Source organism: Apodemus sylvaticus, chromosome 6 (assembly GCF_947179515.1).
Source record: "Apodemus sylvaticus chromosome 6, mApoSyl1.1, whole genome shotgun sequence".
In the NCBI taxonomy this organism is placed as follows: Eukaryota; Metazoa; Chordata; class Mammalia; order Rodentia; family Muridae; genus Apodemus; species Apodemus sylvaticus.
Window position 1 is genome coordinate 104,880,731 of NC_067477.1, and position 20,286 is coordinate 104,901,016.

The 20,286-nt window shown below is 40.8% G+C and overlaps 1 protein-coding gene across 6 annotated transcripts in view; it reads right to left on the bottom strand.

The window, feature by feature from the left end:
• Nbas (NBAS subunit of NRZ tethering complex) overlaps window positions 1-20,286 on the bottom strand; it is a 283,532-nt gene that overhangs the window by 111,211 nt on the left and 152,035 nt on the right. For 4 of the 6 annotated variants that reach the window (XM_052186093.1, XM_052186092.1, XM_052186089.1 and 1 more), the window contains exons 36-38: window positions 13,552-13,716; window positions 9,144-9,257; window positions 8,785-8,872 (exon numbers count right to left, since the gene is read on the bottom strand). In XM_052186093.1, coding sequence (XP_052042053.1) covers window positions 8,785-8,872; window positions 9,144-9,257; window positions 13,552-13,716 — 367 coding nt within the window. The remainder of the gene's footprint in view (window positions 1-8,784; window positions 8,873-9,143; window positions 9,258-13,551; window positions 13,717-20,286) is intronic. The other 2 variants (XM_052186094.1, XM_052186091.1) reach the window with 1 other exon arrangement.

The window sequence follows — 20,286 nt, forward strand, 5'->3', positions numbered from 1 at the left end:
ACTGAGAACTGTGCCTGGCTAATGCGCTTTCCTGACGTCCTTTCCAACACGACCTTAACTGAAACCTGACCTGGTTTATTTCCACTTCTACGTCAATTTTTTTCAGATCACCTCACGCCTGTATTTGAACGCACTCATCTTTCCTGGATATCCCTCAGGAGCATCTGCCTCGCTCCCGCGCGTGGCTTTGCTCCAGCAAGTGCAGGACCTTTATTTCCCAGAGCTGAGGCTGGACCAAGCTCACCTGGGAAATTAAGTCCCACTACTGACAATCTTCTCATCACATCTTTATTGTAACATCAACTCGACTTTTCCTTGATATACTGTGCTTTTTTGCTGTTTCCATCAAGGCATGAACGTTTGCTACCACAGGGGATGTTCCTGAGACTGTGCTTACAAAGGAGAAGATTCCCTACAGCAAACAAATAAGGCAACCAGAAGAAAAACGAAGGCAGTTAGAATAAACAGCCTGCAGCAAACATCTCTGATGGGAAAATCTTCACTGGATTCAGAAATTCCAGAAGGCTTATTTTATAAATACAAGTCCCAAACTGTTACTAACATTTCTGAACTTATATGTGTATATGTATGTATATATGTATGTACATATGTATACATGCATGCATGTATTATATAACACATACAGAGTTTATGCAAAAAAGAATAGAAAATAGTCCAATTCCATGCACAAAAATCACACTTGAAGTTTTGTCTAAGGGCTGTTATTGTGCAGCAGTGGGAGTCGTCATGATGGACACAAGGGTTTGCTCCAAAGCAACAGCATCTGTAGAGGCCAGACACACAGGCAGGCTGATGCTATGTTCTACTGTCTGTTTATACAAAGCTTTGACAGCTTTGAAGTCCTTACTTATCCTAGAGAGGCTATCCTCTTGGAGCCAGCTGATGCTAGAAATGGTGATCAGCGTGCCTGTGAGCATGGCTTTGACGTGTAAACCAAACCGAGACTCCAACTCTGAACCAATTTCTCTGGCATGGTTATTATATACCGTCTAACAATTATCTGTTTTAATACTCAAGGGCCTGCTACTACACATGAGAGTCTAAATCAATAGCCTCGGGCTATCCATCCTACCCAAAGTTAACCTTGCCCACACCTGCCTCCCCCACTATGAAAACATAAATTGGGGCCTTTATATATACTGTTCCTGACCCTGACTGCTGACCACCAGGTGCTTTTGCCTTTGTTTTAGGGATCTGTAGCAACCACTTTCTTCATGACTGACATTTTCATACCTATGTGTCTATACACCTAAAGAAACCTAAAGTCCCAGGTATAATTTAGAATAACAACTAGGCAGGATACAGAACTATACAGTGAATGTTAGAACAGGAAGAGAGCCATCTTTAGAATTAGACAGCCCTGGAAAAAAATTAGGTCCTCCTGATTTGAGTTTCAGCACAGAGAAAGTTCAGATAGGAGTTCTGCTGTTCACTATGTAGGACACCTTCCCCGGCACATTCTGGGACCCGCCAGTCACTGAGGATATTAATACTGTGCTGCAAAGCATTTCGCATTCTCACAACAGAGGATAAGCAGGGACCGTAAGAGCTTTGTGTCAGCTTAGTTCAGGCTTACATGCCAAACAAGTTACAAAAAGCCCACTGGCTTTCAGAGCATCTCGGAATTGGGGATAGAGCACATTAGGCTCTTAAGTGAACAGCACAGGAAGCACAGCACAGTCAGAGTGGACCTCAGCAGAGAGTGCTCAGTGTACACGCCCCTCCGAGTGGACCCCAGAACAGAGCGCTCAGTGCACACGCCCCTCTGAGTGGACTCCAGCACACAGTGCTCAGTGCACACGCCACTCTGAGTGGACCCCAGAACAGAGTGCTCAGTGCACACGCCCCTCCGAGTGGACCCCAGAACAGAGCGCTCAGTGCACACGCCCCTCTGAGTGGACTCCAGCACACAGTGCTCAGTGCACACGCCCCTCTGAGTGGACCCCAGAACAGAGTGCTCAGTGCACATGCCCCTCTGAGTGGACTCCAGCACACAGTGCTCAGTGCACACGCCACTCTGAGTGGACCCCAGAACAGAGTGCTCAGTGCACATGCCCCTCTGAGTGGACTCCAGCACACAGTGCTCAGTGCACACGCCACTCTGAGTGGACCCCAGAACAGAGTGCTCAGTGCACACGCCCCTCTGAGTGGACTCCAGCACACAGTGCTCAGTGCACACGCCACTCTGAGTGGACCCCAGCACAGAGCGCTCAGTGCACACGCCCCTCTGAGTGGACCCCAGCACACAGTGCTCAGTGCACATGCCCCTCTGAGTGGACCCCAGCACACAGTGCTCAGTGCACACGCCCCTCTGAGTGGACCCCAGCACACAGTGCTCAGTGCACACGCCCCTCTGAGTGGCTGGCTTGAGGCACTTTTTTTCAGTTAGGACTTGTTTTGATTTTCCCCTGAATATTGAAGAATGGGAAGTCTTTCCTGTAATAGGTATTACAGTGGTAAAAGAGGCTATTACTTCCATTTGACATAATCAAATATCATAATTATTCATTAATAATTATTAATGAATTAGTAGTTGCATTTAAGCATGAAGACCAATTTCATGCAGAAGGAAGTGTACACTCAAACAGCCATCCCTGATGAAGGGAGTGTGCGCCCACCGGGGCTGTGTCTGCTGTTGGCTATCCTTCCTCCACAGCACTCAGCAGCCAGGAGTCAGTCGCCCTCAGCTTCCCTGTGGTAATGTACAATAGGAGATGACTCTGTCTGTGCGCTTCAACAGCAAGTCCTGAAATAATCGTCCTCTACCTCCTCTTGCTTGAGTGATAGGTGAGGGTGGCTGCCAATTCTTTCTCTGAGCCCCACTTTATAGTTCATCCCCTCCACAACCTTGATGTCAACAGACTCTTTGGTCTATTTTCCGTTTCACTTAACCCATCTCAGAAGACCTACATTACCAAATGTCAGTTGAAGATAGCACATAGATTTTGCCCCAACATAATCTTTACCCAATGTCTTTAGTATTTCCCAATCTTTTCACTTTTTTCCTTGTCAACCAGACTTAAAACTCCAGAGGTATCTAGGACCTAGTCCCTTCTCTGCTCTCAACAAGTGGAAAGTTATCAAAACTACCAAGGAATTACCACCAAAGGTTTTCACGCATACCTTTTATCCCACGCCAGAGTCCTGATCAGTGTTTTGTCCTTTAAAAGCATGACTTTTAACAATCTTCCATCTCCTCTCTGTCTAGTCCCCTCACTCTCTCTCCTTTCACCTGCTTCTTCACAGAGTGGTCCTACGGTAATGTTAATCAAGCATGTGTATCTGTGTCCCTCTCCAGAGCAGAAAAGCAATACAACCTTTTCCAGGTCCACTGTTTAAACAATCAAAGTTGAATTGTCTTACTTGGGCTGAGTGTCTGTGAACTGTTATTTGTGCTTCAGACACCACTCACACATCCTGACACTCACATGTGGTCTGACCTCAGGGGATTCCTCTATGTAACAAGAATAAAATGCATTAAAACAAAACATTTTCAATATATCCACTTTAACAGGATATAAATCGGGCTGATGCTTTGCGTAAAGTAGTGCTCTTCAGAAACTAGGTAATGTTATCTCAAACCTTGTAAACATAGGCCCAAGTCAAAAAGCAGTTGTATGTACAGACAGGAAACCAGAAATCCAAATAAGATAGTTACCACCAGTGTGAGTCAGGCTGTTGGCATCTCATGCTATTACAGCAATGGACCAGCCCACTCTGCTTGTTATTGTATGCTACTAACCTTCACAAGCAGATTCCTAGTAACATTTCTGAATGGAACGACACACAACTGGAATTTTCACGGCTGTTGATAAGTGGCCTGTGTTTCTCCAGTTCTTTGCTCTGAAGCCCTGGTGCCAGGCCTGCTACATGTACCGGGGCAGTTTACACACACTAGAAAGCATTGGCCTGTTTTACTAGGTTTTTAACATCTATTTCACCTACCCAAGAAAATGGAAAATGTCCAAAATTCTCTACAGAAGGCAAGCCTTCATTCATGGGATACCCTGAAATTATCCCTAGTAGAAGGCCCTTGAGCCTTCCATTCCATTTTGGGGAACCATGGATAAGAACTGAATATACGGTCCACTGTTAAGTTCCTCTGATTAAGTTCTCCTTGTCAAACAATCCTACAAAGGAAAGTTTAAGATAAACTATGAACAATAGAGGCCGGAAGATGAAGCAGGACAGAACAAGAATGTGAAGTGTACGCAGGAAGTGACAGACAGCCCTCACTCCTGTGTACTGGCTTAAATGTCTCCATAAAGGAGAAGAACTGCAAAACCACCGGCAAGATGAAAGTGACTGCAAAGGGCTATGGAGTGAGAGCTGTCTGCGAATTTAAACAGCTAAACAGCTAACACACGGCCGTCTGTATGTAAACTGGGCTCAGTCTTACCACTTCTTTCTTACCTAAACCCACAGGGCACCACATAGGCCACGTTACAGGTGCCTTTACAGAGGGAAATCTTTTAACAATTAACTCTACTACCTTGCATTTGCAAACTTTAAAGTTTACTTAATATTTAAACTTTGCTTAATCATTCAACCTACTTAAAACGTATATCTTTTCATCATCATAATCTTAGAGTTCAGAAAATCATATGTACAACATTTGCCCAGACACATGACTCTCTTGAGACAGCCCCACCTAGCCTTGGATGTATTCTAACTTGTCTTCCTTTATAAACCCCAACTCTGTTTCTTTCTCCTTCTGGGGAGTATTTTCTGAAGCTTTCATCAAGATGCTAGCTCTACCTCCTTCCCCTGATACTCCCCCCCCCCCCCCCGTGAGATTTCCTAAAGGGAAACTGTCTATACTTTGACATCTCACACAGACACTGACACAGGTACTAGGAAGCACCAAATGACAGACCCTGGAAGTGGCTGCCACTTAGAGGAATGAATGGCACTGGAGAATCATCCATCTTCAGGGTGCATTCTAAGGTATGCCAACATGCTCTACTGGTCAGAACCTGCAAGACTGAAGAACTTGAACCCACCACTTTAAACAGTAAAAGAGGTCTAGCCTTATATCAGCTGGTATAAGTTGCCTGCTTGGTGGGTCCAGTGTTTGAGAGATATCCAGATTGTGACTGCTGGTCCCCCTATAAGGTTGCCCTCCTCAGCTTCTTTCAGCCTTTCCCTAATTCAACCACAGGGATCAGCAGCTTCTGTCCTTTGGTTAGGTGCAAATATCTACATTTGACTCTTCCAGTTGCTTTTGGGTCTACGGGAGTGTGGTCAAACTAGATCACTTTTTGTGAGCCCTACAGCACAGGGCTGCCGGGTTTGTGTTCAATCAGAGATGATGCACCTAACCCTCAAGAGACTGGGGGCCCCGGGGAGTTTAGAGGTCAGGTGGGCTGGGGGGGTGGGGACATCCTCGTGGAGACAGGGAGTGGGGAGGAGGTATGGGATGTAGAACAGTCAGAGGGTAGTCAGGGTCAAAGGAGAAGAATAAAATCTGGAATGTAAAAAAATAAATAAATACATTGTAATAATTAAAAAATAGATGGGAATGACCCTCAAATTAACAAGTAAATTAAAATGCTGTCCCTATCAATTTACAGAAATTGAGCCTAAGATTCATATGAAATGTAAATGACCCAGTATATACTACACGAAACAATCTTCAATAAACTAACCAATTTGAACTAAAAAAAAAAAAAAAAAGAGGTCTAGCATTTTCAGAAGGAACCAAATGCATAGTCTTTAATCCAGCAATTCCAAATGCCAAATCTGCTTAACTGAAATAAAACCATATCTACACAACACTTGCAATAGGAAGTCCACAGCACCTTTTTCAAGTCACAGTCAGAATCTGCCATGTCCCTTCAGAAGAGAGTAAACAGTTCATATTCATACAATGAAGCACCGTTCAATAGAAGAGAACAAAGACAATACACTAAAAGCCGTGCCATGGACAGATTTCAAACACTCTTAAATTAATTTCTACATAAGGAGAATGCACACTAAATTATTCTATTACATGTGCCTACAACTATCAAAAATGTACGTGGCAAAGTCAGAATGTGAGGCCCTTCTAGTGGGGTGGGAATACATTGAGCAGAAGGTGGCAGAGCTCTGGGGTGACAACAACATTCTAATTTCTAAAGCAGGTTGAGGGTCACAAAGGCACTGCAGAACTCTGTTGGACTATTGTTCTGATTCACTGTGTCTAATCTTCGTCTTTTGGAAAAGCAGTAAATACTAACTCATTAAATCACAGTGTTGAGGACAGAAGTGTCATAGTATCTGCAACTTACATTGAAATACATAAAAAATAACTTGGATTTGGTGATAGAGGGGTAAAGAAATAAAAGTACACTATGTATACTAAAAGATAAACTGTCAACTCTAGGTGAAGGGTAATGGGGCTATTCAATGAAGTTTTTTCCAATTTTATTATGAGTAGTAAATATTTTAATAAAGCTTTGAGAGAAAAGACTTCACTTACAAATAAATATATCAAATGTTCCGTCTCAGAGCTGGTTACCTGTTCCCCACGGAAGTTTCTTTCTAGAACAGCTGTAGAAGTGTGCTGCACAAGCCCTCAGCCAGCTAGGCCCACAAGCACTAAGTTACTTTACTACCAGACGCACCACGGATGTCCAGGAGCCACTGCCATCACAAACCACTTAGAAAAGACCACAGTTCTTCCCCAATCACTACACAGCTGCGAGTGAAAATGGAGGGCATCATACCTACACCAACCTGCTCAGCAAAACCTTCTTACAGCTCTCATTGGGAATTGAGAATTGTTGGGAAAGGCCAGCTAAGCACATCACAAAGGAAGCATCTCAGCCTTGGGGTCAACACAAAACCAATTTCAGAGGAGTGAACACACAAACCAATAAAGGGACCCATGAAATTCCATGCTAGCTGAAGAAAATGAGTCATAGGAACTTTACGACATAATTTAACATATATGTATTTTTAAAAACTGCTCTATTTTAGTGATGTATGAGTTTAATTTGCAATTCTAGTCTGCAAATTTGATGCAATGTATTTTCCAAAAAAAATTATATATCCAAAAATCAGATGGTCTGTGCCACACCTCTGGAAAGCACACCATGTTGAATTTCATTCCAGAACTAAATGCACAGAAGAAAGTCACCCAAATTACTGATTGAAAAACATTAGCCATTAAAGCACACAATTTGCTAAATAAATAAATAAATAATAAGTAAAAACTTCCAGCTGGTTTTCATAAAAACTTTTTGCCAACTTTATTAAGATTCTAAAATGTCAAATCATCTGGGAAAGCTAAATGTGTTATAATGTATATCAGGACCCATCAAGAGTTACATTCCTATCACACTTTTATATTTAATTTTAAATTTAGTCTCTATCATTCTTCAGTTCTGCTAGGTTTCTGGAGATTATCTCATGTTATAAAACTATTATGCATAGCTTTTTCTATATGTTAGCGCTATCTAAAAACACCATACTTGCTAGTTTAGAACATGATACACAAAGATAAATCCAAATAAAAGAGGTTATTATTAAAGCCATCTCTATATTGAATATTCACAGCAAATTAATGGTACATATAAAATATCCTTTTTTAGCCCTAAAATGATTGCCCATGAAGTAATGTTGGGTATTAAAAAAAGTCTTCGAAACATTTAAATATGAAAAATTACATATCAGGAAAAAGAACTAAAGCTCTGTGTCATGAAATCGTACAGATTCCACCAAGAGCACACAAATGTGCACTGAGAGCAGCCGAGAGCACACTCAGACAGAAGAACCATGACATCCAAACCGCCCTAACTCACCATATGGAGACATAATCGCCTGGCATGTCCCAAACACCACCCTGTAGCTTCTGGCAGGAGTGTTAGTACATGCAACAGCTGGGGAATGAGCTTCAGGTTCAACAGGACAGATGGAAAAGATGCAGGTGGCTTCTGTGTGCTGCCAGGAAAAGAGTCCCAAGCCCAGACATGGCAGAGTTTGAAGATAGGATATAGCGTAGTTGGGATGAACTAATGTAAAAAAAAACTACACACATAAACTTAACTCCAATTTTATAATCAAACAGGCCCAAATCTAAAGATTCTAAAAAGAAATGGTCTCCAATTTGAAAGCTTCAGAATTTCTTAAACATTGCTAAGAGATTCTAATATGAAATCAATAAATAGAAGTATAGAGATGGGTCCTGAGGAAAAAAAGGTGAAATCACCATTGGATGGAGAAGTGCAAGGCGGAAGGAGGTGAACAGGTCAGGAGATAGCTAAGCACAAGCACACAATGGAACCCGGCTGGGGCCTCATGCAGGAACCCATTCTAGGGAAGTATCTCTGCTATTAACCCCATTACACACAGATACACACAGACACACAAATGTAATTTAAAAATTTTAAAAATGCTTAGAAACTCCAAAAGAAATATGAACCTAAAAAGAAGTGGAAGATAAAAGACAAGTAAGCTGTCTTTAGCAAACTTGCACATTTCTTTCTTTTCCAAAAAATTCTACCTGAAAATTTATGTCACTGTGTAGAAAACTGTTAGGTCAACCAGATTTCTCCATTGAAAGAGCAGAGTAGACACTGTGAGAGGACACCATTCACTTGAAAGTTGAAGAGAATAATTGTAGTTATTCATCCTTTTAAATGTATATCCATACTTTTGACAAATGCATAGATGCCATTAGATAATTCAAAATTACTGAAAATTATATTTCTCTAAACTCTACCCATTCATTGCTCTTCAAACAGGACCTAAATCCTGCTGAGAGATCACAGCCTGACTTACCTTCCGTGGTTGGAAAAACTTGGGTCTTAGTCTCTGCCAGCTTTCCAGTTCTCAGCAACACCTGAGCAAAGCTTTCCGCAGGGACCTGCTGGTAGATGGCACAGGTCATGTCAGATGACACAGACGCAGCACTTTTTATTGCAGAGTTCTGGGGCTTCTGGTGAGCTGGACAACTGTTTCTCACTAATGCACATTGTTTTATTTAGCATTTCAGTGAATTTTCATCTTGTAATATATCATGATCTATATGAAACAAATCCTAGAACCAACATAGTAAGAGCCAAGCTAAGATGTACTTCACGAAAGGCCTCATTTGTCCTTTGCAGTTAACCCAGTCTTCTTAAGTATACTGTCCTTACCTCAGTGACAAAGGGATTAGTGATGACTGACTCATAAAAAGGGTGGCATCCTTGTCTTTCTAGGTCATCATTGGCTACAGTTCCAATTCGATATGCTCCACCAAATTCCTGTCCCTAAGAAGAACATGAAGAAAACTGGATTAAAAGAGAAACCAAGGAAAGGCAGAAGGGAGAAGAGGAAGCACAGGAAGAGGGGTGTTGATTCCAGGAGGAGGTAATCGGTGTGTTTGTACATCTTGGACAGAGCGACACCAATGCCCGGCAGCAGATGTAACAACAGTGGCTGCAGCCTATAGGCAGCACTTCAGAGTACCCTTGTGATCTCTTGACTTCCTCGGCCACTCTTATATCAATAAATCAGGAATAATGGGGCCATCAATAGAATGAGTTTCCTATACCACAGTTAGAGCATCCATCCTATGATGTCACTGGGTGTGGCTCTGAATAAGGCAAGCAGCCACAACACAAAATGATACTCAGCACATTACATGTCAACACCAAATGCCAACCATGCAAACTTCGCAATGCATGCTACTTACAGGCCTATGGACCTCCCTCCCATTGTAAGAGTCCCTCAAGGTTGGCTGCTGGCTGAGGTCTGATTATTTCTCCAGGCCTGCCTGTGTCCAAACCCCTCCATGGTCTGATTGTGCCCCATCACTAGCTGGAATCCTTCACTGTTATTCCCCATCCAAGTATGCTTAGGTATTATCATCCTGATTAGCAAGCTCCTGTTGCCCTGCCACAATCATTAGACTTCTCTGATCTCCTCAAATAGATGTAAACACTTCTCATAGGGAAAGTTAAGTAAAAGATATTTTTGTTAAGAGTACTGCAGACTTTTTGGGAGGCACAGTCCAGGAAACACTGAAACTGTTTAATAAGATGATATATTAATAACAGTGTTGAACACTTTAGCACATAAACCTTCAAAAACAAAATAACAATAACAATCCATCAGGCGAACAAAACGATGGCAATCATAATCCAGTCTGACACATGGAGAGAGATAGAGAGAGAAAGAGAGAGATAGAGAGAGAGAGAGACAGAGACAGAGACAGAGAGACAGAAAGAGAGAGAGAGAGAGAGAGAGAGAGAGAGAGAGAGAGAGAGAGAGAGAGAGAGAGATATCTCCATGGCAACATGGCAAGACCAGCATCTCAGAAACTGTTACCTCCTTTACCAACCATGCAGATCTCTGTCTCTCAGCTCCTCTTTCTGGAATAATCCACATATAGACCACCAGCGAGTGTTTAAAATACTTTCCATAAACAGTTTCAGCTGCTCTTACTTCCCCCATGTTATCATGTTTTAAAGGACTGGTGCTCCCCACCTAAAGAGCAAACTAGAGATCCACCTAAGATCACTGCCTTTCCATGCAGGACTTACACGATCTCATTACGAAAAGGTGCAGCATACAGACTCTCCAAAAGCCTTCCATCTCCTACAGACACACCCCACAGTCACATCACAGTCTGCATGAGGTTCGCAGTACTGACCTCCCAACTAAAAGCCACTCCGCCCTGTATGTTCTAAGAAAACTGTAAGCATATTTCCCACAGCAGGGCTTTGAATCTGCCCTATGTGAGTGAATAACACTTCTGCATAAAATGATTATTTTCTTGAAAAAAATCTAACTTCCCTCTAAAGGAAAACTTTACTGTCTGGTGGTTCATCTACCTGTTCAGGCTCTCTTTTATTCACTCTCGCGGTTTTCTTCAGAAGTAACTTTCATTTGTAGCCCCTATCAACTCTATACAAGTTATCATCATGAATGTGATGTGCCTGGGTGACACAACCCTTCAGTAGCAGTTTTATAGTCCCATCTCCTTTCTACATGTCCACTTTGGGATTCATGTCCTAAGCTAGCATTCAAACAAGACAGAAAATGTGAGAATTGTTTTCTGAGCATGACTTGTTTCAACTAACATGATCAATGCCAGTTCTATCATTTTCTTCTGAGAATAACAGTTTTGTTTTTCATAAGTGAGCAAAAGTCCATTTTGAATACAGACCACATTTTCTAATTTACCAATTCTCTTGTTGACGGGTACCTAGGCTGAGTCCAGAATTTAGCAATATGAATGGTGTCCCAGAAACAAGTGTACAGAAAAAGCTGCAGTCACAAAACTGCAGGATATTCAGCCTGAACTGCTATGAGTGGATCACATGGACATTGTGTTTCCACACTGGGAACCTCTGCATCATTTCCATACTGGCCGGAACATTTATACTCCCTCAGCAAGAATAAGGCCTCTTCCTTCCCCATAGCCTTACAGTGTTCACTACTCCTTGGTGATATGCATTCTGGTTTGAAACCACAGTTCTGGTTTGCATTTATCTGATAGATAAAAATATTGAACACTTTTTCATGTATTCATTATCCATTTGTACTTAATTACAAATGTTTGCCTGTTTTCCATTTATCCATTTGATTCCTATCACTCTATCTATTTAAATGCAGGAAATCCTTATGTGTCCCAGATTGTAACTCTTTATCAGACAAGTGACTATTCAGCAAGACTTTCTCCATCAGAATGCTGATTCTTTTTCCAGTTTGATACAGTCCTGTCCCTCCTTTCTTGTTCTTACCTCCTGGGCAGCTGGAGTCCAATTCACAAAGTTACTGCCTCTGCCTAGAACCACTAGGCATCCTAGTGGTTTCAGGTCTTGCATTAAGGACCCATCGATGGCATGAATACGATCTACTTTCACTCTTGTGTGTGTAGATATTTAGGTTTTCTAGGACCTCTTGTTAAAAAGGCTAATTTTCCCCCACTATCTCATTTTGGTCCCATAATTGAGAGTCAGGCAGCCTTAGGGGCATGGCCTACTTTCTAAACTGTCTACCCTACTCTATTGGATAGTAGACTGTGTCTGTTTTGGAGTTACTAACATGCTTTTTTTTTTTTATCACATTTCTGTAATACATGTGCATGTTAAGTATTGCAATGCCTCCTGAACTATTCATTCATTGGCTCAAATAAATTTTGTGTATTTGAAGTCCTTTTATGTTCCCATGTGAATTTCAGAATGGTTTTCCCTAGCCCTCTGAAGAATGTGACTGGCTGAATCTGTGCAATGCTTTTAATAGGATGGGCTTTTAAAAAGCATTCTGTGAGATGGGTGTGGTGGCACACACCAGTGATCCCAGTACTTGGGAGGCAGAGGCAGGTGGATCTGTGAGTTCAAGGCCAGTCTGGTCTACAGAGTAAGTTCCAGGACAGCCAGAACTCCACAGAGAAACCCTGTCTCGAAAAAACCAAAAGAAAAAAGAAAAAAGCATTCTGTGTATCCAAGGACTTGGATCTTCTACTATATTCTATTACCTTCACTAATTCTTTAGAGTTTTCACTAGAGAGATCTTAAAGTTTACACTTGTTTCTTTTGGTAGTATTGTGAATAAGACTGTCTTCCAGAGTTCTTTCAGTGAATTCTGATCATCACTGTATAGAAAAGCTAATGATTCCTCAACCTGATTCTGTCTGCTGCTACTTTGCGAGAATGCTTACAAAACCTTCAAGTCTTCCAGTAGACTTTTTAGGAACTTTTAACTGTAGAATCACATCATTTGAAGACACGAACAATTTGTCTACTTTCTTTCTCTGTATCCTTCGTATTGCTTTCTCTTGCCCTATAATTTGGCCAGGATATAGAGTTCTATATTAAGAGTGGCAAGAGAAAACAACATTGTCTCATACCGACTGTCGAAAGAGTGCTTTCGATTTTTCCCATTCAGTATAATGTGGACTAAACGTCTGCCATTTACATCACAGTGCCATTTCTGGATTATGTAAATGTTTCACCTCCTCTACCACTATAGACAATGAAATTACATTAAAGTCCTTCCCTCATTCTATTCCCAGTGTTTATACCTGTTCATGAGCCAAAGAAAGTGACTAGTAAGTATATGCTCTATGAATGCATAGGTTAGATAGATGGGTGAGTGACAGTTTCGTGAGTATTGGAGCTGCACTGATGTTGAACCCACATTTCTCCTTGCTTTATTTTCATTACAGTACAAAGAACTGCAGTGTGGCAAAGCAGAGAAGGCAGCAAGGTAAACAGGTTAAAGACATCACCAAAGCAGCCACAAGTGGCCTAATGTTAGCCACATCTGTAACTCTAGGGAGTTACAGAAACAGGAGTCTATAAACCTGTCCCCAAGTGGACACCACCTGTCCTCACTACACTCTCACAGAACAGCAGAACTGAGTACTGAGACTCATTTTCTTCTTTCGGCTCCCCGAATTTACCCAAATGATTCTTGGTTTCCTTACAAGCAAGGAGTACTACATTCTATGAAATAGATGGCTTGTTCCTTACCTGATGGAAGGACCAGATTTCTTAAGATATTTTGATACTCAGACACTTCATTGTGACAACAAAGGGTGAGTGCCTTGCTTACCTGGTGGGGCCGCAGGTATGCTAAGGACTTCTTCCACCATTGCCCATCACTGACAGACTGCAGCACAGCCTTGGTAGTAGTTGTGGTATTGGACAAGACTTTCATAGTGGTTGCAGTGGTCCAGTGTAACAGGTCAGCTGAACTGCTGCCCAAAGCAGCAGCATCCTACATTGAGAAGAACAGGCAGTGTTGTAAAGACACAGCACAGATAGAGGCCAGTCTGGGCAATAATCAGTCTCATTAAACACCAAGATAAACAAACTAAAAATCCATGTCAGTATCTAAACAAAAGTGAAAGAAATGCTAATAGGTCATTGTTCCCCACTAAGCATACAAAAGAAAACAGAAAGAATATCAATGTATCAAATCAACACTCACTTTCAGTAGACTTGCAGAGAACTGATGTGAGCTTTATATTTACCAATCTAATAACCACACATTTTAATTACTCCTTAAATTAAGAAGTAAATCAACAATCTTTACTCCTGTGACTGAACGGGCTGTTACAGTCAGGAACATAGGGAACACCCAAGTGTCAGATCACTTGGGACTTGGTGTACCCGTCAGGGCCCCACCTGCACCCAGTAGCTGGGCAGCTCCACAGTCCTATGTGCACCTAACCTGCCAGGGGACATCTGCTCTGCAGAGAGTCCCACATTTAGAAGGAGTCCAGCATTTAGAAGTGAGGCAACCATCTTTGATCCTGTGACTGAACAGACAGGTGTAGCCAGGAACTCAGGGAACACCCGAGTGTAAGATCACTTGGGACACGGATGAGCAGGGCCCCACCTGCACCTGGGATCTGGGCAGCGCCACAGCACTCTGTGCCATGAGAGAGCTGGTCATCCAGGGATGCTGAGACAGGCTTGCAGACACACAGGAGGGATAAGCACCAGCCAGAGACAGCAAGAACAACTAACACCAGACATAACGTGGCAAAAGGCAAACGTAGGAACATTACTAACACAAATCAAGACAACATGGCACCAACTGAACCCAATTCTCCCACAACAGCAAGTCCTGGATACCCCAACACACCAGAAAAGCAAGATTTGGATTTAAAACCACAGGTCATGATGCAGATAGAGGGCTTCAAGAAGGATATAAATAACTCCCTTAAAGAAATATAGGACAACACAGGTAAACAGGTAGAAACCCTTAAAGAATTACAGGAAAGCACAACGAAACAGGTAAAGGAATTGAACAAAACCATCCAGGATCTAAAAACAGTGAAGAATCACAAAGAGAAACAACTCTGGACATAGAAAACCTAGGAAAGAAGTCAGGAGTCATGGATGCAAGCATCAACAACAGAATACAAGAGATAGAAGAGAGAATCTCAGACGCAGAAGATTCCATAGAAAGTATTGACACAGGAGTCAAAGAAAATACAAAATGCAAAAAGCTTCTAACATAAAACATCCAGGAAAAAAAAAAAACATCCAAGAAATCCTGGATAAAATGAGAACACCAAACCTATAGAAGCGAGTGAAGATTTCCAACTTAAAGGGCCAGTAAATGTCTTCAACAAAATTATAGAAAAAACCTTCACTAACCTAAAGAAAGAGATGCCCATGAACATACAAGAAGCCTACAGAACTCCAAATAGATTTGACCAGAAAAGAAATTCCTCCTATCATATAACAATTATAATGCCAAATCTACTAAACAAAGGAAGAATATTAAAGCAGTAGGGGAAAAGACCAAATAACATATAAAGGTAGACATATCAGAATTATACCAGAGACAATGAAAGCAAGAAGATCCTAAGCAGATCTCATACAGACCCTAAGGGAACACAAATGCCAACCTAGGTTGTTATACCTAGCAAAACTCTCAATCACCATAGATGGAGAAACCAAGGTATTCTAAGATAAAACCAAATTTACATAATATCTTTCCACAAATCTAACCATTCAAAGGATAATGAATGGAAAACACCAACCACAATAACGCTGATACCAAAACCACACAAAGATCCAACAAAGAAAGAGAACTTCAGACCAATTTCCCTTATGAATATTGATGCAAAAATACTCAATAAAATTTTTGCCAACTTAATCTAAGAACAAATCAAAATGATCATTCAACACAATCAAGTAGGCTTCATCCCAGGGATGCAGGGATGGTAGAATATATGGAAATCCATCAATGTAATCCACTACGTAAACAAATTCAAAGAAAAAAAAACCACATGGTCATTTCATAACATGCTGAAAAAGCATTTGACAAAATTCAGAATCCTTTCAGGTTAAAAGTCTTGGAAAGATCAGGAATTCAAGGCCCATACCTAAACATAGTAAAAGCAATATACAGCAAGCCAGTAGCCAACATCAAACTAAATGGAGAGAAACTTGAAGCAATCCCACTAAAAGCAGGGAGTAGATAAGGCTGCCCTCTCTCCCCATATTTATTCAATATAGTACTTGAAGTTCTAGCTAGAGCAATCAGACAACAAATCAGTAGACTTCCTATACTCAAAGGATCAGCAGGCTGAGAAAGAAATTAAGGAAATGACACCCTTCACAATAGCCACAAACAATATAAAGTATCTTGGTGTGACTCTAACCAAGCAAGTGAAAGATCTGTATGACAAGAATTCAGGTCACTCAAGAAGGAAATTGAAGAAGACATCAGAAAATGGAAAAATCTTCCATGCTTGAGGATTGGCAGGATTAATATAGAAAAAATGGCCATCTTGCCAAAAGCAATATACAGATTCAGTTGCAATCCCCATCAAAATCCCAACTCATTTCTTCATCCACTTAGAAAGATCAATTCTCAAATTCATCTGGAATAACAAAAAATCCAGGATACCTAAAACTATTCTCAACAGTAAAAGAACTTCCAGGGGAATCAGTATCCCAAACCTCAAGCAATACTACAGAGCAATAGTGTTAAAAAAAAAACTGCATGGTATTGGTACAGTGACAGGCAAGTGGACCAACGGAATAGAATTGAAGACCCAGAAATGAACCCACACACCTATGGTCACTTGATCTTCAACAAAGGAGCTGAAACCATCTAGTGGAAATAGCCTTTTCAACAAATGGTGCTGGCTCAACTGGAGGTCAGCATGCAGAAGAATGCAAATTGATCCATTCTTATCTCCTTGTACTAAGCTCAACTCCAAGTGGATCAAGGACCTCCACACTGAAACTAATAGAAAAGAAACGGTGGAAGACCCTTGAGGACATAGGTACAGGGGGAAAGTTCCTGAACAGAACATCAATAGCTTATGCTCTAAGATCAAGAATTGACAAATGGGACCTCATAAAATTACAAAGTTTCTGTAAGGCAAAGGACACTGTCAAGCAGACAAAGCAACAACCAACAAATTGGGAAAAGATAGACCTTCCCCAACCCTACAGCAGACAGAGGGCTAACATCCAATATATATAAAGAACTCAAGAAGTTAGACTCCAGAGAGCCAAATAACCCATTAAAATCTGGGGTACCAAGCTAAACAAAGCATTTTCACCTGAAGAACTTTAAATGGCTGAGACCACCTTAAGAAATTCTCAACATCACTAGTCATTAGGGAAATGCAAATCAAAACAACCCTGAGATTTCACCTCACAACAGTCAGAATGGCTAAGATTAAAAACTCAGGAGACAGCAGGTATTGGCGAGGATGTGGAGAAAGAGGAACACTCCTCCACTGCTGGTAGGATTACAAGTTGGTACAACCACTATGGAAAACAGTCTGGTCGTTCCTCAAAAAAAGTGGGCATGACACTTCCGGAGGAACCTGCTATACCACTCCTGGGCATATACCCAGAGGATTCCCCAGCATGCAATAAAGACACATGCTCCACTATGTTCATAGCAGCCTTGTTTATAATAGCCAGAAGCTGGAAAGAAGCCAGATGTCCCTCAATGGAGGAATGGATACAGAAAATGTGGTATATTTATACAATGGAATACTACTCAGCTATTAAAAACAATGAATTCATGAAATTCTTAGGCAAATGGTTGGAACTGGGAAATATCATCCTAAGTGAGGTAACCCAATCACAAAAGAACACACATGGAATGTAGTCACTGATAAGTGGATATTAGCCCAGAAGCTCTGAATACCCAAGACACAATTCACATATCAAATGATTCCCAAGAAGGAAGGAAGGAGAGGTCCCTGGTCCTGGAAAGGCTTGAACCAGCATTGTAGGGGATTACCAGGACAGAGAAGTGGGGGTGGGGGAGATGATTGGAGAACAAGCAGAGGAAAGATTCAATGCAATACCCATCAAAATCCCAACTCAATTCTTCACAGAGTTAGAAAGAGCAATTATCAAATTCATCTGGAACAACAAAAAAACTCAGGATAGCTAAAACTATTCTCAGCAACAAAAGAAAGTCTGGGGGGATCAGTATCCCTGACCTCAAGCAATACTACAGAGCAATAGTGTTAAAAACTGCATGGTATTGGTACAGTGACAGGCAGGCAGATCAATGGAACAGGATTGAAGATCCAGAAATGAACCCACACACCTATGGCCACTTGATCCTCGACAAAGGGGCTGAAAACATCCAATGGAAAAAAGACAGCCTTTTCAACAAATGGTGCTGGTTCAACTGGAGGTCAGCATGCAGAAGAATGTGAATTGATCCATCTTTGTCTCCTTGTACTAAGCTCAAATCCAAATGGATCAAGGACCTCCACATAAAGCCAGATACTCAGAAGCTAATAGAAAAGAAACTGGGGAAGACCCTTGAGGACATCGGTACAGGGAGAAAGTTTCTGAACAGAACACCAATAGCGTATGAATTGACAAATGGGACCTCATAAAATTACAAAGTTTCTGTAAGGCAAAGGACACCATCAAGAGGACAAATCGGCAACCAACAAATTGGGAAAAGATCTTCACCAATCCTACATCAGATAGAGGGCTAATATCCAATATATATAAAGAACTCAAGAAGTTAGACTCCAGAAAACCAAACAACCCTATTAAAAAGTGGGGCACAGAGTTAAACAAAGAATTCTCACCTGAAGAACTTCGGATGGCGGAGAAGCATCTTAAAAAATGCTCAACTTCATTAGTCATTAGGGAAATGCAAATCAAAACTTCTTAATAAAAATAACAGGTCTCTGTGTCATTTACTCCAGAGCTAAAATGGGATTACCTTCAGTATTCAGGAACAACAGAGATGTAGAAAGGCCCTCAAGAATTACATTTATGGGGGTTCAAAATTCTATTCCTGAAATGACAATTTTCATATTCATAGTAATACACTCCTAATTAATTTCGATTATGTAATAACAGAAATAGACCCTAAAGCCAGATCAACAATGCTGACAAAAAAATTAACATTAAAGCTTATAAGTATTAAACATGCTACATAGTTCAAAGGTTAAAAAGCAGTAATGGTCTCTTTCTAATGTTACAACAAAAACCACCATTACCATTACACACCCAGTATGGCTCACAACTCTCTGTGGTCTACTGTGATAATGATTTGAGAAGTGGCTTCCCTAGTGTCAGTTAAGAAAGATAAATTTCAGAGAAGTGGCTGGCCTCAAACATACTAAATGCATAGTACATGCAGGCTACTTAAGGAATATAAACAGGCCCAGCAGAGCTCAATCAGTATTCATTCTCCAAAACATCCTTAAACAATCCAAAATACTTTCAACAAATACCATTTTCCTTCAAGTACTAACTGGAGCACTTTTCACCCAATTTGGGGAGTATTAAGACTACAACTCTGTCTCCAAACAAGACAGTACAAGAAAATCCAAACTGAAATGTAGTATTAGTAATGTGTGTGCTTCAGGAAGAAAAACCCTCTTGAGCCAAGAGAAGTACACACAACCTCTTGGAGGACACCCTGTGCATGGTGCATAATCGCAGGCATACCCTGGGGCGTAGAAGACTGGTGGCAGTGGACTGCAGGGTCTAAGAAACCTGGAAACACACAGACCCTGTGTTAAACAACATGGAGGAACACATATACTTAAGTGTTTCTGTCTGGGCAGCAAGACTCACAGACACGTAGGCAGAAAGAAGCAGAAAAAAAAAAAAGACCTTTAATTCATTTGATAACAGGTTCTTGGTTAAGCATATTCTTCTTGTTTACATATATTTTATACTCAACAGAATATAGAAGATACAAAATGTATCCATATACCACTTATTAAACATTAACAACTGCTAGTACCTTAACATAATTGGTCCATACCTAATTTTTTTTACTGGTAAGAAATTTTTTTCAGAAATCTAATGGCACAGAACAAGTGGTTAGATGATAAAAAAGAAAGCTAACCAAATAAACTTCCCAATTAATTTCATATGTGGAATAAGGGACTTCATATATTTTCTAACTATTTATTGAGCAATAAATTTAAGAAGTAGAAACTCTTACAAAAAAAATCTTAAAGAGTAGATTTTCGGGACACTAAGTCAGACACAAATTTCTTAGGTACACCAAAAGAATAATCAATAGAAGGAAATGTTATAAACACACCTTAGGAAACATTAAAAGCATCTATACTTCAAAAGAAATACAAAATTTATGTCACACATGGGAAGAAAATGCTCACAAATTACAAATGAGAAATGAATCTAGATAAAATATTTGTATCTAGAATCAAGAATATTAATGAAAATTGTATTTCCAACTCAGCCATAAGACAAACAAGCAAGTAGGAAAGCAAAATGGGCAGAATAAGTGCGCAGGCCTTGGAACGTAGCAATTGGCACATGAAAATGCGCTCAGAGCCATTCATTGCAT